The 14,775-nt window shown below is 32.2% G+C and overlaps 1 protein-coding gene across 50 annotated transcripts in view; it reads right to left on the reverse strand.

Annotated features, from left to right (window-relative positions):
* Window positions 1-14,775, reverse strand: part of phldb1b (pleckstrin homology-like domain, family B, member 1b) — a 147,480-nt gene that overhangs the window by 8,384 nt on the left and 124,321 nt on the right. For all 50 annotated transcript variants that reach the window (XM_073923547.1, XM_073923543.1, XM_073923538.1 and 47 more), the window contains 5 exons: window positions 13,792-13,894; window positions 10,135-10,420; window positions 3,879-3,969; window positions 3,648-3,794; window positions 1,570-1,789 (listed from right to left, as the gene is read on the reverse strand). In XM_073923547.1, coding sequence (XP_073779648.1) covers window positions 1,570-1,789; window positions 3,648-3,794; window positions 3,879-3,969; window positions 10,135-10,420; window positions 13,792-13,894 — 847 coding nt within the window. The remainder of the gene's footprint in view (window positions 1-1,569; window positions 1,790-3,647; window positions 3,795-3,878; window positions 3,970-10,134; window positions 10,421-13,791; window positions 13,895-14,775) is intronic.

Here is a 14,775-nt window from a genome sequence, read left to right on the forward strand (position 1 = left end):
ATTTAGAGGTTTTTGCATCTAAACTCTTCATATAGTTCCATCAATTTCTTGATATTGACAATGATGCGTAAGAGCATGCAGGAAGATTCATTTTAGACACCAGTTTTATTTACAGGATAATTAAAACACATTATTATATTATATTACTACAAATATTAAAAATATGCAGATGCAATTTTATTATATGGCTCATGTAATATTTCAGACAATACACAGTTGGTCAGAATTATTGGCCCACTTTGAATTTTTTTATCCTTTTTAAAAATCTTCCAAATGATGTTTAACAGAGCAAAAAAATAAAAATAGTTCACAGTATGTCTGATAGTATTTTTTCTTCTGGAGAAAGTCTTGTTTTATTTCAGCTAGAAATAAGCAGTTTTTAAAAACATTTTAAGGTCAAAATCATTAGCCCCTTTAAGCAAATTCTTTATTTGATAGTCTACAGAACAAATCATTATTATACAATAAATTACCCTAACCTGCCTAGTTAACCTTAATAACCTAGTTAAGCCTTTATAATGTCACTTTAAGCTGTATAGAAGGGTCTTGAAAAATATTATTTACTGTCATCATGGCAAAGATAAAATAAATCAGTTATTAGAAATGAGTTATTAAAACCCTTATGCTTAGAAATGTGCTGAAAAAATCTTCTCTCTGTTAAAAAGAAGTTGGGGAAAAAATAAACAGAGGGGCTAATAACTCAGGTGGGCTAATAGTTATGACTTTGTGTATTGACAATCTTTTAAATGTTTTTGATTTTTAAAAATCATTTGTGTTTAATGGCTTAATTATAGGAATTGAAAGTAAGTTTTTTATTAAATAAAAATGTGTTAAATGCAGTAAAAACATTCAGATTTTTCCTCACATTCATCATTTAACAAGAAGCTGCTGAAAAACACATTAAATTGCAAACGTTTTTCTAAGCGAGCGATTCTTCTGCTTCTGCTACAAGTTCTAATCGCAGATTACGAGACTGAAAAACATCAAAACAAGGCAAATTAACTTGAGTAGCAAAAAGCAAACAACACACATTCTCCGAAAACAACCTTTTCCAAGTTTTTTTTTGGAGGGGGGAGAAAAACAAGACAAAACCACTGATTAACACAATGTTTTTGCACGCAATGGTTTGAAAAACAAATAAGCCCCTAGTCCCCGGGAGAATAATGATCTGCTAAGCACCGATGTGACCTTGTTACTGCGCTGCAAAACCCCTTCATTTTTTTTCACCCCGTGCTGAAATAAGCAGCGAGGCTCACGCTTTGCCGAGCGCCACGGCTGGATGATGAGCACGATTTCCTCAGCATTGCGGCAGATTTCATCAGCATCAGATAGCATGCGGACGGGCTTCTGGTTATTTGTATGCCCCTGGCTAACCCGAGGCTATCGGAAATCATGGCAGCCACTGTGAGCTTAAGAATTACTAATTATCCGTATCCCCCCACCGCTGGATTCACCCACAATCCACTCTTTGTTCTGCCCTCGTTTCTTTTTTTTCCCGACCTCGAGGGGGGACGAAAGCGTAGCGTCGCGTTGGCATTAGCATAGTGCGCAGTAAGGAAGACGACGTACCGGCGTAGTAAGAGAACGTCCTTTTGAGGCGATCAAAGACGAACCAGCGCTTCTTCCAGGATTTGATCTTGCCTCCCATCTTGACCAGAAAGCCCTTGCACATCTTCTCGGTGAGGATGACGTGGTAGCAGGTGTCTACGCTGTGGCCTGAAGACTCGATGTGCGAACGCAGGTCAAACTCCTCTTTGCGGATGGGCAGGTAGCGGGTCATCGGACGGGCCTGCAAAAGCATTGAGATACAATGATGAATCTAAAATGAAGTGCTTGTAAACACTGATTCATTCATTCATTCATTTTCTTTTTGGCTTAGTCCCTTTATTAATCGGGGGTCGCCACAGCGGAATGAACCACCAACTTATCCAGCATATGTTTTTACGCAGCGGATGCCCTTCCAGCTGCAACTCATCACTGGGATGATTTATTCATTGTTTCATTATTAACTGATTTATTAGTTCTTTAAAGTTTCTTAATCAAGAAAAAAGTTGACGTATTGCGTGACTGCTTAATATCTAAAAAATACATTTGTTTTGTGAAATCAAGCGGTTTCCACTGTGGAATTATGAAAAAGGGTGCAATTGCAACTTTGAATCTAACAAGTCTGACAGAATTGCAACATACAGTATTAACTCAAATCCGACAAAAAAAGATTGAAACTATCTATTGCAGTAAAGTTCAATTATTGGCCCCCCTCTGAATTTTGTTTTTCTTTTATTAAATATTTCCCCAAATGATGTTTAACAGAGCAAAGAAATTTTTCACAGTATGTCTGATAATATTTTTTCTTCATTTGTTTTATATCGGCTAGAATAAAAGCAGTTTTAGATAAAAAATAATAATAATTTTAAGGTCAAAATTATTAGCCCCTTTAGGCTATTTTTATCAATTATCTACAGAACAAACCATCGTTATACAATAACTTGCCTAATTACTCTAACCTACCTAGTTAACCTAATTAACATAGTTAAGCCTTTAAATGTCACTTTAAGCTGTATAGAAGTGTCTTGAAAAATATCTAGTCAAATATTATTTACTGTCATCATGGCAAAGATAAAATAAATCAGTTATTAGAAATGAGTTAATAAAACTATTATGTTTAGAAATGTGCTGAAAAAATCTTCTCTCCGTTAAACAGAAATTTGGGGAAAAAATGTATAATCAACATGCAGAAATAAAAAAAAAGGTAAAAAATGTTCACTTGTAAATTTTTTTAATTTATTTATGTGTTTAATTTAGCTTTTAATATTCAATCTATGCAATGTCAGTAATAGCTTATGTTACAACAAACTAAATAAAACAAATGTATATTTAGGATTCCTTTTACATTGTTTTAGAAAACATGTAAACTTATAACTTTAACTTTATATTATTTGCTGCATTTTTATTTGCATTTTAAATATTACTTTACTAATAAAGATACACTACAAATTTCATTTAATTATATTACAAATTGAATTAATTAATGTTACTTCTCTGTATGAATGACATTTTTGGAATTTTTTTTTATTTAAATTAATAATTTCCAATGAATATATAAACATGTTTTTAAAAACAAAGTAAAAAGAATGAGAAAAAAAACTCTTTTCTGTATGATCCCTTTATAGTTTTAGAAAACATATTAAAAATTTTGATTGTAACTTTATAATTAAAAATATAAATGTAAAAAATTTACAAATGTCATATAATTGAATTACTAATGGAATTAAGAAACGTTATTTCGCTTTATTGAGTAATTATTTTAAATCAAAAAGTCTTTAAAATTAATTATTTCTTTTATATATATATATATATATATATATATATATATATATATATATATATTAGATATATATCAGAATCAAGTGCAAAAATCTAATCAAATCAAAATTTAATTTAAAAAGTAAAACCAAATAAAACAAAAACTAAACAAAATTAAATTAATATAAAACTAAATAAAATAATAAAACTAAATAAAATAAAAAATACAAATAAAATAAAATAAAATAAAATTTGATTAAATTAAATACACTTAACAGCATAAAACAGCAGTCCATATTAAATCAGTCGGACGTCCGGCCCGTCGCTGATCTTTGACTGCTCACCTGAGAGAAGTTTCTGGCCCTCATCTTGACCTCCTTCTCGATGAGCTGCTGTCTGTGCAGCGTCTCCTCCTGCAGCCTCTTCTCGGCCTCCTCTCTCCTCCTCCGCTCCTCCTCCAGCATCAGTTTACGGCTCTGAGTCTCTCGCTCCTGCCGCCCAGAACACACTCATTAAACATGCACCCAGATGGATATTGTTACCATATCGACTTCATATCGACAACTGCAACTCACTCTAGACTCTATGAGCCGAGCTTTTTCCAGCTGCGCCTCCTTCAACATCTTCTCCATCTCTTCAATCTTCAACGCATCCATACCGCTGGCACTGCCAACACAAAAAAAAAAACAAAACAAAAACAAAAAATAAGTCAGTCTCCATTAACTACTGTTTACTGAGAGGGAGAATCGACTACGTTTGAAGCAACATTTAAGTTGCGCAAGCGTTGGGCGATAGTGCCCGTCGGTCATCAGTGATGGAATTGAGAGCAGCAGAAGTGAGATTACGAAACGTTTCGTCATATATGAAAATACAGCCGGATTGCACATACAGTACAAGCATGAAAATCTGCCGTGAAACATGAAATGAAGCACACACAGACTATAAACACGGAACGAGAAAAATGTGTAGTGGATTTTTTTTCTCTGGAGAAGACGCGCGGAGTAGCTTGAAGCTTTATGAAGACAAGAGTAAACAAACTGCTTGAGAACATTTCAAGTAAACAAAGTGTCTCGTGAGAGAGAAACAGCTGAAGGCCGTGTGTTTACAAAGCGCTGTGTCCCGCTCGGTCCTGCTCCTCCGTACTTCACTGCCTTTTGTTTACAGCATCTTCACGCGTTTCCCCATGACGAAGCTTGTAACTGGAGACTTCATGTCAAGGGCTGAACTGGGTTGCAGGCTATTCTGTAGCCAAATGAGAACGCCTTTGAAATTGAGTTGTCGAATTCGGTTCATTCCTGAAATTGTTCTGAATATTTGGATCTAAATTCAAATAGAACGGCATTCTGAGAGATTTTTTTTTTTATACCAGTGGGTACCTTGATGTAAAAATGACAAAAAAACTTGACAAAATGCAAATCAATTTGATGTCAAAATCTTGGCGTCTACTTAACATCCACACATTGATGGCCTTTTGACCAACAAAATAATGACATAAAAGTATTATGACATGAGAGAGTTGTTTATTCTTTATCTGAAAGCTTGAAGCCCAAGTTCTAAAATTACACTGCATTTTGTATCTCTACAATTTATGTAACTTTTATGTCAAAAATGATATCAAATTAACATCTTACATTACGGTCAAAAAGATTTTGGACACCAGAGTTGTATGTCAATTTGATATAAAGGTAGTTAATTGTCATCAAATTGATTAGCATTTTAAACGCTTTCATTCTGATGTTTTTGTTTACATCAAGGTGTCCACTGGGATGGCTGGAAGTGTACTTAAATAATACATTTGTATGATTAACGAGTGTACTTTTAATAATGCAGTAATACTGTTCAAAGGTTTAAGAATCAGAAAGAGATATATTTTATTTAACTTTATTAAAAAATGTTTTATTCTGCAAAATTAAATGTAGATTTTAATAATACACTGACATTTTTACACTAAATAGTTTCAAATTAAGATTTAAATTATTTTTATTGTTTTATTTTTTAAAGAATTTATTCATTTATTCAGTAAAATAAAATAAAAAATAGGCACAGGACGCTAACCGTTGTCAAGGTACTGTATACCTCGGTTTTAAAACCGCCAACATTTTCTGTTATATTATTCCTCTGATATACATAAAAAACTTTATTTATTTATTTATTTATTTTTTGTTTTGTTTTATAGGACTAAAGTATTTCCAGCAGAAAAGATATCCTAAGATGCTGTTTAAAATGATAAAGAAATCAGTGTTTTTGAAACTAATGATGACAGCAGAAGTCAATGATTGCTTTGAATTATTTAGCCTGACATGTTTACTGTACCAAAATATTTTAAATGTTTCTTAAAATAAAATATATTGCGTTCAAGAGAAAAAAAAAGTATTTTTTTACCCAGACATTTAAAAGAATATATTTTAGAGCAGTAATAAAAATACCATGAAACTGTGATATTTTTATTCAAGGTTATCATACCGTCAGAATCATAGGTCAATGCCTAATATTTTATAAACAAACATAGGTCCTAATAACAAACTATCATTGCAAAGTGTTTCTCTTAATTTTTTTCATTTTTTTTCTCCAGGAAATGTACACTCATTTGCATTAAATAATCTTGAAAAAAAAATCTATCAGTTTTTAAACAAATGTTCACAGCATGGTCATTTGACTAATATTTCTTCTTTTTGAAATTAATTTGGAAAAATACAGATAAAAATATTTTTAAATAAGCAAACACTTTAGTTTATGTCACAATTCACACTACTAACAAGCCATTAACTAACACTATTAGATTAATAAAATACTAATTGGCTGTTTATTAATAGTTAGTAAAGTAGAAGTTGGGTTAAGGTTTTGGGTAAGATTAAGGATCAAAGTGTTAATGAACAGTTAATATCTTCATAATAGGCAAGTAATAAGCCAGTAGTTAACAGCATATATTGTGACCTAAACTAAAGTGTTACCAAAGACTTATTTGAAATTGTAATAATATTTTAGAGTAACTTTATTTTTAATTGTATAAATGCAGATTTATTGTGCGTGTAAGTGACTTCTTTCAAAAACATTAAAAGTATCGGAAACACTTTAGTTTAGGTCACAATTCACGCTATTAACAAACCCTTAAATAACACTATAAGCTTAATGAACTACTAATTAGCTGTATATTAATAGTTTTTAAAGTAAAAGTTGGGTTTAGGTTTCAGGTAAGATTAAGGATCAAAGTGTTAATGAACAGTTAATATCTTCATAATAGGCAATTAATAAGCCAGTAGTTAACAGCATGAATTGGGACAAACTAAAGTGTTAACAAAAACTTATTTGAAAATGTATTTATATATTTTATACTGTTATTTTTTATTTTTTATTGGATAAACAAAACTTTGGTGTTCATATAAGTGACATTATTCAGGAACAATAAAAATATCTTTTGAACTCAAAATTTACAATACATTTTTTGTATTGTTTTTTTTTGCTTTCAGGCCATTCATGTTATTAAACACCAGAACATTTAGTACTAGGGATGCTCCGATCAGGATTTTTGCAGCTGATACCAAGTACCAATTCTTTGCCATGGTGATTGGCCGATACCAATTATAGATTCTGATCCTTTAAGCTTTGTAAATGCATAAAGCACATTTTCCCTGTGAATGTATGATACTTAAATGATACTTAGGAGAAGATCTCGCCTTACCTAAGAGAATATATTAAAGATGTTGCACATAATTCCTTAAACATGTCTCTTTTAACCATTATGTGTAACATGTAATGGTCAGAAGCAGCTTTACAGACAATAATAAAGATAACACAGATAATCCCAAACAAAGCAATTTGCAAATGACGGAAGAATTCAACATGTGTTGAAGTTTGGAGCGCATATTTGATGCATAAGAAGTTAAAATGCAGACCTATAAATCCATTACTTTACTAAAAGGAAATAGGTTCATGAACTACTGTTTATTGCAATGAGTAAATTATGATAAGTTATATTATTAAATATTCAAGTTAAAAATGTATATATATTTCCCTAATATTTCCAGCCAGGTTTTAATGAACTTGCAACATTGCTGAAAACACAGAGTTTTCAGTTCTGATATGTAAAAACATTTCAGTTCTTGTATGTCCTGTGCTTGTGAACTTGTAAACAAGCAATTGTAATCGGTTCATGAGATCGGCCAGATTAGCGAGTACTGATCAAGTCCTGAAATGTGATTATCAGCCGATACTGATCTGTGGCCGATCGATCGGAGCAACCCTTCTTAGTGCTTTTTACTTTAATTTACTTCAATATTTACTTATTTTACACATCAGTATATTATTTTTTAAATGTTAAATACGTTTTCAAAATATCCATAAACAATACACCATATTCAAACAAATGTTCGTTTTGTTAACTCTAATTCACTTCATCCTTTCCATTTCATGTTATTCGTAATGCTATTCATTATTCATCATTCATAATGCTCTAATCTAACCCAAAGCCCTCAAAATGGAGACAAACAACAAAAAAAGCAGGCATGCCTTATTAATTATGCATTTCCTGTATGCATGTGCTGAAAGAAATCTGTTATGTGCCTGCACCGCATTTCTTTGAATAATAATTAAGCGCAATCCTCCTCCTGTCATTCCAAATCAAACCGCGCTCAAACATTCTCAGCGGCGTGACCGATTCAATTCAATACACACTCCTGAACTGAATTCTCAATTTCACTCCATGACTCACATTTACCTTCTCATCTAGCTAATCTCTTATTTATTAAAGTCAGATTCAGATATGAGTGTAGTCGGACACAAGTACAATATATTTCTGCAATATGAAGAGCAAAAAAAGTTAGTTTTGGACAGGAAGGGTGGATAAGCAAACAGTTAAACCTCAGGCGTGTGTTTATGGAAGAAGTCTTTTCACTTTTGTTGACATTTTTTGCAAGTCCAATTAGTCGTCTGTGCGCGCTGAGTGTCCCTGTTAACTGAAAGCTGACGTTTAACCCAGCAACAACCTACCAGCTTATAGACGTGTCTCTTCACGCACGCCGTTTAAGCCAGAAACAGTCTAATCTGTAGCCTCCAGCATCAAAGACGCTCATTTGTTCTTTCCTTTTGAGGCGGATGAAGAACGAGAGCTGCATTCTGATGCACAGAGTTTCTACACACAGCCAAAACACACTGCATTACACACCGTTTCATGTGGATGGGGCGTTATATGATTTTATTCATCGTACAGATGTTAAATCAGTTTGTTTTAGTTTATATGCTGTATATAATATTTACTGTTGAGGATATTTTATACTGTTTAAAGTTTAGGAAGTGTTACTTTTATTCACAAGGAAATTTTCAATTGGTTAAAAAAATGTGAAATTGAGACACGACAAAGCAGAAGATCACATTTTAATCTTCAAGCCAAATTCAACTTTATTATTATTTCTTTTTTGTATTATTTTAGAACATTACAAAAACTTTTCACTGTAAAAACTCGTTATAAAACCTCAAACAATTTCCAGACAAAAAATATTAAAAATATTGATTATTTGTTTTATGTAAATAAAATTAAAATATACACTCTTGCTCAGAGGTTTGGAGTAAGTTAGATGTTTTTCTTTTCTTGAACGATGTGTTATACAGTATATGCTCACAGAGACTGCATTTAATAAAAAAAAATACAGAGAATTCTGTAATAATACAACATATTATTTTCTTTAAAAATAACTAGTTTCATTTTGAATACATTTTTAAATATAATTAATTCCAGCAAAAATTTAATTTTTTAAAGTTTTAATTATTCAAAGCTAAAACTTTAGGACTTCAAATAAAAACCTTAATGTAAATATTGAGTGTCATACAGTATTTGCATATAAGAAGTAATATTTACATTTAACTAAATACTTATATCTAAATAAATATAGAACTGTATTAGAGATTTAAAATAAATTCAAATTATTAATCTAACTATATATATATATATATATATATATATATATATATATATATATATATATATATATATATATATATATCTAGTTGAAGTCAGAATTATCCACCCCCCAGTTAACTGTTTTTAACACTTTTTATTTAACGGAGAGATTTTTTCAACACATTTCTATATATAATACTTTTAATAACTCATTTCTAATAACTAATTTGCCATGATGATAGTCAATGATATTTTATTAGATATTTTTCAAGACACTTAAAGTGACATTTAAAGAATTAACTAGGATAATTAGGTTAACTAGGCAGGTTAGGGTAATTGGGCAAGTTATTGTATAATGATGGTTTGTTCTGTAAACTATCGAAAAAAATATATAGCTTAAAGGGGCTAATTATATTGTCCTTAAAATGATAAAAAATAAAAAATAAATAAATAAAAGCTGCTTTTATTCTAGCTGAAATAAAACAAATAAGAATTTCTCCAGAAGAAAAAAATATTATCAGACATACTGTGAAAAGTTCCTTGCTCTGCTAATCATCATTTGGGAAATATTTAAAAAAGAAAAAGAAAATCAAAGGGGGGCTTATAATTCTGAATCAACTATATATATATATAAATTAACATGGATGTGTGTAGGAAACCTGTAGGAATAAAATGCAAGTAAAAATACAAATTAATTAATAACAAAAACAAAATCAAGCATTATTTTAGTTAAATAAAAAAATAATAATTAAATAGATTAATTTACACTCCCTATGAATTGGGAGTCAAAATCATTTGAATTGGCTCGTACTAAGTAATAGTCATTAAACAGATGGTTGATCATTTATCTCAGTTCAAGCATGTAGCGAGAAGCTGTGGAAGCGCCAGTGATTTCTGTCACAGAGCCATTGGCTAAGCATTCAGAGAGAGCGACAGACCTGGACATGTTGTCCGGCGAGCAGGCCGAGTTGTTTCCAGTAGAGATGCTGGTATCCATGCTGTCCGAGCTCTCCAGGCTTAGCGTGTCGTACGGCTGCTCTCCGCAAGGGGGCGCTGTGTGGTGCAGGATGGAGTGGTGAAGCGCCGGTGCTGGGCTTGATGAGAAGGGCTGGTGGAGCTGCGTTTGAGAGCCGTGCAGCGCCTCCCACTGGCACTGAGCCTCCACTGCAGCTTTCTGCTTCAGCTCCGCCAGACGCCTGCGCTGTTCCTCGATAACCTGCTGACCTGAGGACACACAACACATATACATGATGTTCAGAGACACAGCTCAAAAAAGAAGCCAGCACGGATAGGGAATTAATATAGTAACGGCAAAAAAGCTGATAAATATCAAATAGAGCTGCACAATATATAGTTTAACCTTAATGTGAAAGTTTCCTTTGCATGTTTTAAAGTCAGTGTAGGCATTTTAAACGATTTTAAGCCATTTGGGCTTAATGAATGATGCATCTTAAAGAGCTTAGAATGAGGCTATTAACACAATGAAGAACCATGCAGTGTAGTTTTACATTTGATTGTTACATTTCTGTCTGAATACTGTTAGATTTCCCAGACAACGATAAAACACTGCATATTTCACATTTATCCTCGCTTTATTTCATTTATCTATGCTTGTGATTTGTTTAGTATATTTTATGCAGATCCACTTCCCTTCCTACAGAATATTCTGATCAATGTAAATGTATGAATTCTTTAAAAATAGAGCTATTCAAGTCATCCGGTGAAATTATATTCATATAATAATGTATATCACAGAAAAAAGCAAATTCATATTGAAATGCCATGTTTTTTTTGTTTTTTTTTTTATATTGTGCAGCCCTAACATTAAGATAAAATAAAATAATGTAACATAGAAAACGGTAAACCAGATAAGCATTTGAAAGCTGCCAAATTCTGTTAGACTGCATGGTGCTTTGAAACCCAAGTGACAGCACATCCATTAAGGATGGCTCAGATTTCCCACGATTCACTCCATCATGCCTCACACATACACATATAAAAATATGTAGCATAATGTATGTGTGCTGGGTAAACAGCCCAAGTATGTTTCAATACTTATATTCACAACCAGTAAAAATGTTCGAATGTGTCTATTTTTTATTACATTAATGAATGATACTGTCATCAAAAGCAGGAAAAAACTTTACAATGATTTTGTTAAATAATGAAAAATAAAGAATCTACAGTTGCGATTTTTTTATTGAACAAGTATATATTCTTAAAAAAAATGAAATTATAAAAAAGAACGAAAAATCTTACAAACATTAAACTTTCGAATTATCAAAATCTACACTGAATTTGTTGTCAACTAAATAAAGATGTTATTTTTTAATAAAGTTAGATAAAATATATTTTCAAACCTTTCAAACAACATTAGTGCATTATTAAAAAAATACACTTCCATCCATAATACAAAATACTAACTAAATTGATCTTATACCTTAGCTTAAATTAAATAAAATTAAATACAACAACAACAACAACAACAACAACAACAACAACAACAACAACAACAATAATAATAATAATAATAATAATAATAATAATAATAATAAATTATTATTATTATTATTATTATTGTTATTATTATTAAAAACCTAACTGGCCTGAGCTTTAAAATAGATTGAAATTAAATAAAATAAAGATTTGTTATCTTTTTAAATGATGCAAAAACTAAAAATTGTGCAAAAAAAAATAAAGGTTACATAGCTCATCTGCTAATTTAACTGCTGTTATATTTGAATATCAAGCGCTTAAAAATAAAAGATCACCACTTATTCTCCATGCACAACTGGGGAAAAAAAAGAACATTTGGTCAGGTCTGTGGACTGTCAGGTCGATTTAACTGGGTGAAGAAATGCACAAAATGTTGAGCTAGAATAGAAAGAAATGAGGAGAATGATGATGAAGAGAGGTGCGATTCTGCTTAGAGCTGGCTCTACCTGCGGGACGGTCCGTACTGAAGGATGAGGAGGAGGGCAAGATTTCTGTTCGAGGGTAAGCCACAACAACAGATCAAACACAACAAAAGAAAATAACCGAAGAAATCTGGCATCCCTTAATCAACAAATATAGAAGAAATAAATCTATGTGGAAATAAAAAAGATCATGTGGTTCTGGAACGACACGAGGACAGAGTAAATGATGATTTTTATAGTAGATCTCCCTTTGAGCTAAGTATGAGGCTCATTGCCAGTCACTGATGTAACCATTTACGTTGACTACATCATCTGAGAAAGTCTGTGTTTTTGTTACAGCTAAAATGTGAATATTATTTATAATTAAAACATCAGTTTTTTCAGCAAGTTTATTCCTAAGGATACAAACAGGGTTTGAGATTAACTTTTGTGATCACTAGCCACTGTGGCTAATACTTTCCCAACAGTACTGTACTAGTCACTCGCCATTTTCACTAGCCACAATTTTGTGGTTGGGAAAATATCGTTTACATGCATAAATTTGACTTTGGCAGGCTAAATTTACTTGATTATTTTTTTTTTTTTATGTCCACAAGCCTCCTTATTCATTTGACTTTTTTCTGTGTATGACCTTGCTCAATGAGCATGAGCAAATGAGCTGTGGTTTCATAGTGTCGCATTGCAATTAACTTTATTTCACATGACTTTTCTGGGCTCAAAAGTTTTTTTTAAACATCTGATATTTAAAAAAAAAAAAAGTTCTCATGAATCAAAAACTATGCATAGTGGTCTGTGGTCCCAGCTGGCTAAAGATTCCAGATCAACAGTATACTGTACATAAATTCAGAGGTAATCTCCTATTAAAGCAATGTTGTAGTAAAGTGTGATAATTAAACCACTTACAAAAATAACTATAAGCAAAAGAAAGCAGGTGAAAGTACAATAGTAAAGGATGATCGTGCGCACACGGGCCCATTAATAACATGTCTATAGAACCGAAAGTGACAACTGCTTCAGTGACAAAGAATCTCAAGCTCTCGAAAGTAGCCTGACTTGGATGCACGAGCATTACATTTTTCCAGTCTATTTCAAAAACAACAAATCGTAACAGTTGCATTTCCAGTCATGCCTGCTTCGTACAAACAAAACGAGAGTGCACAAGCTTTAAAACACTTGTGCATCACAGCTGACGTGATGCATGTGACACTAAAGCCTTTATTAGTGGGTGAGGTGGATCCCCTGTGTCGCACTGTGCGCATGATCATCCTCTCAATCGTTATTCACCTGTTTTTTTGCTTGCGCGAACAGTTATTTTTGTTAGTCTTGCTGCTTCTTGATTCTACGATCACATTTGCACGCATATTGACAAACAGTCATAAACTAACATTCTAATCTTTAATGACGAGCCAGCAATAGCAATTTAAAATAATTTTCAAATAGCCCAAATGGCTAGTAGGAGCAGCTATCTAACCTGCCACAGCTGAAATCTGACCACATTTGGCGGGTGTTAATGTCAAGCCCTGAACACAAATATTAAATGAGCTCATTTGAATCCTTTCCTAACTTCATAATGATACTGTCATCATTTAGAAAGAAACTAACTAAATAAATAAACCTTTATTTCTTACACTTCATTCATGAATTCAAATGTCTATTCTGATCCGTGTCTCTTGTTACCTTTCTGCTGAAGAGCCAGCTGTCTCTTGGTCTCGATGTCCTGCAGGGTGGCTGCCAGGTTGCGTGGGAGACTTCCGGTGCTGTTGGCCACCATCAGAGGACTCTGAGTAAACAAAACAAACAATTATTTACACCAGCATATTCAACAATAATTAAATCTCAGTATTAAATAATGCCGAAGAGTCTGGCTGCATGTGTTTACCCTGCAAGTGAATGAAAATTCTGTCATCATTCTGTACTTTCCCTTTACTTGTTCAAAGACTACCTGAGTTTCTTTCTTCTGTTAAACACAAAATAAGATGCTTTGAAGAATGCTGGTTTCTGGCAGTCATTTACTTCCATAGTATTTTTTATGGAAGTTGATAGGTACTAGCAACCAGATTTCTTTAAAATATCTGCTTTTGTGTTCAGCAGAAAAAAAAAACTCCCACATGTGGGAGAATAAATAATAAGGTGATTAAATGATTTCAATTTTTGGGTCAATTTTTATTTTTGTTCTGACTGTTAACAATCATTTTAAACAAGGCTGGAATCTGATATCTGTGTTTATATCTCCACCTATCATTATTTTTGTTGGTGAATACTTTACTAGTATCCATATGGTTCACTATTGGGTTTTTAATAATTGTGTTACTAAAATTATTTAGCCTAATGCGAATCTACTAATATATTTTATTTTTAAATTAACTGGTTATGGATATTTGCAGTGCGAAATTTGATTGAAGGGATATACACTGGGATATAAAATGCATTTTATATAAACTGTTTAAATAGATCTACTTGAATTCATTCTAATAAATCAACATGAGAGGAAGAGACGGAGAGTATGTTTATGAATCTGCATTGGTACATGATTTTTATGTATTGATGCTGTTAGTTTCATTACAAAAATAGAAACAGTTATTGCTCTCAAGCAGTGCTAAATTTTTACAAACATAGGCTAAAACATTTCCATCATAAATTTGCATTTCGTGCACATCTGCT

The sequence above is a fragment of the Danio rerio genome, chromosome 15, assembly GCF_049306965.1.
Source record: "Danio rerio strain Tuebingen ecotype United States chromosome 15, GRCz12tu, whole genome shotgun sequence".
Taxonomy (NCBI): domain Eukaryota; kingdom Metazoa; phylum Chordata; class Actinopteri; order Cypriniformes; family Danionidae; genus Danio; species Danio rerio.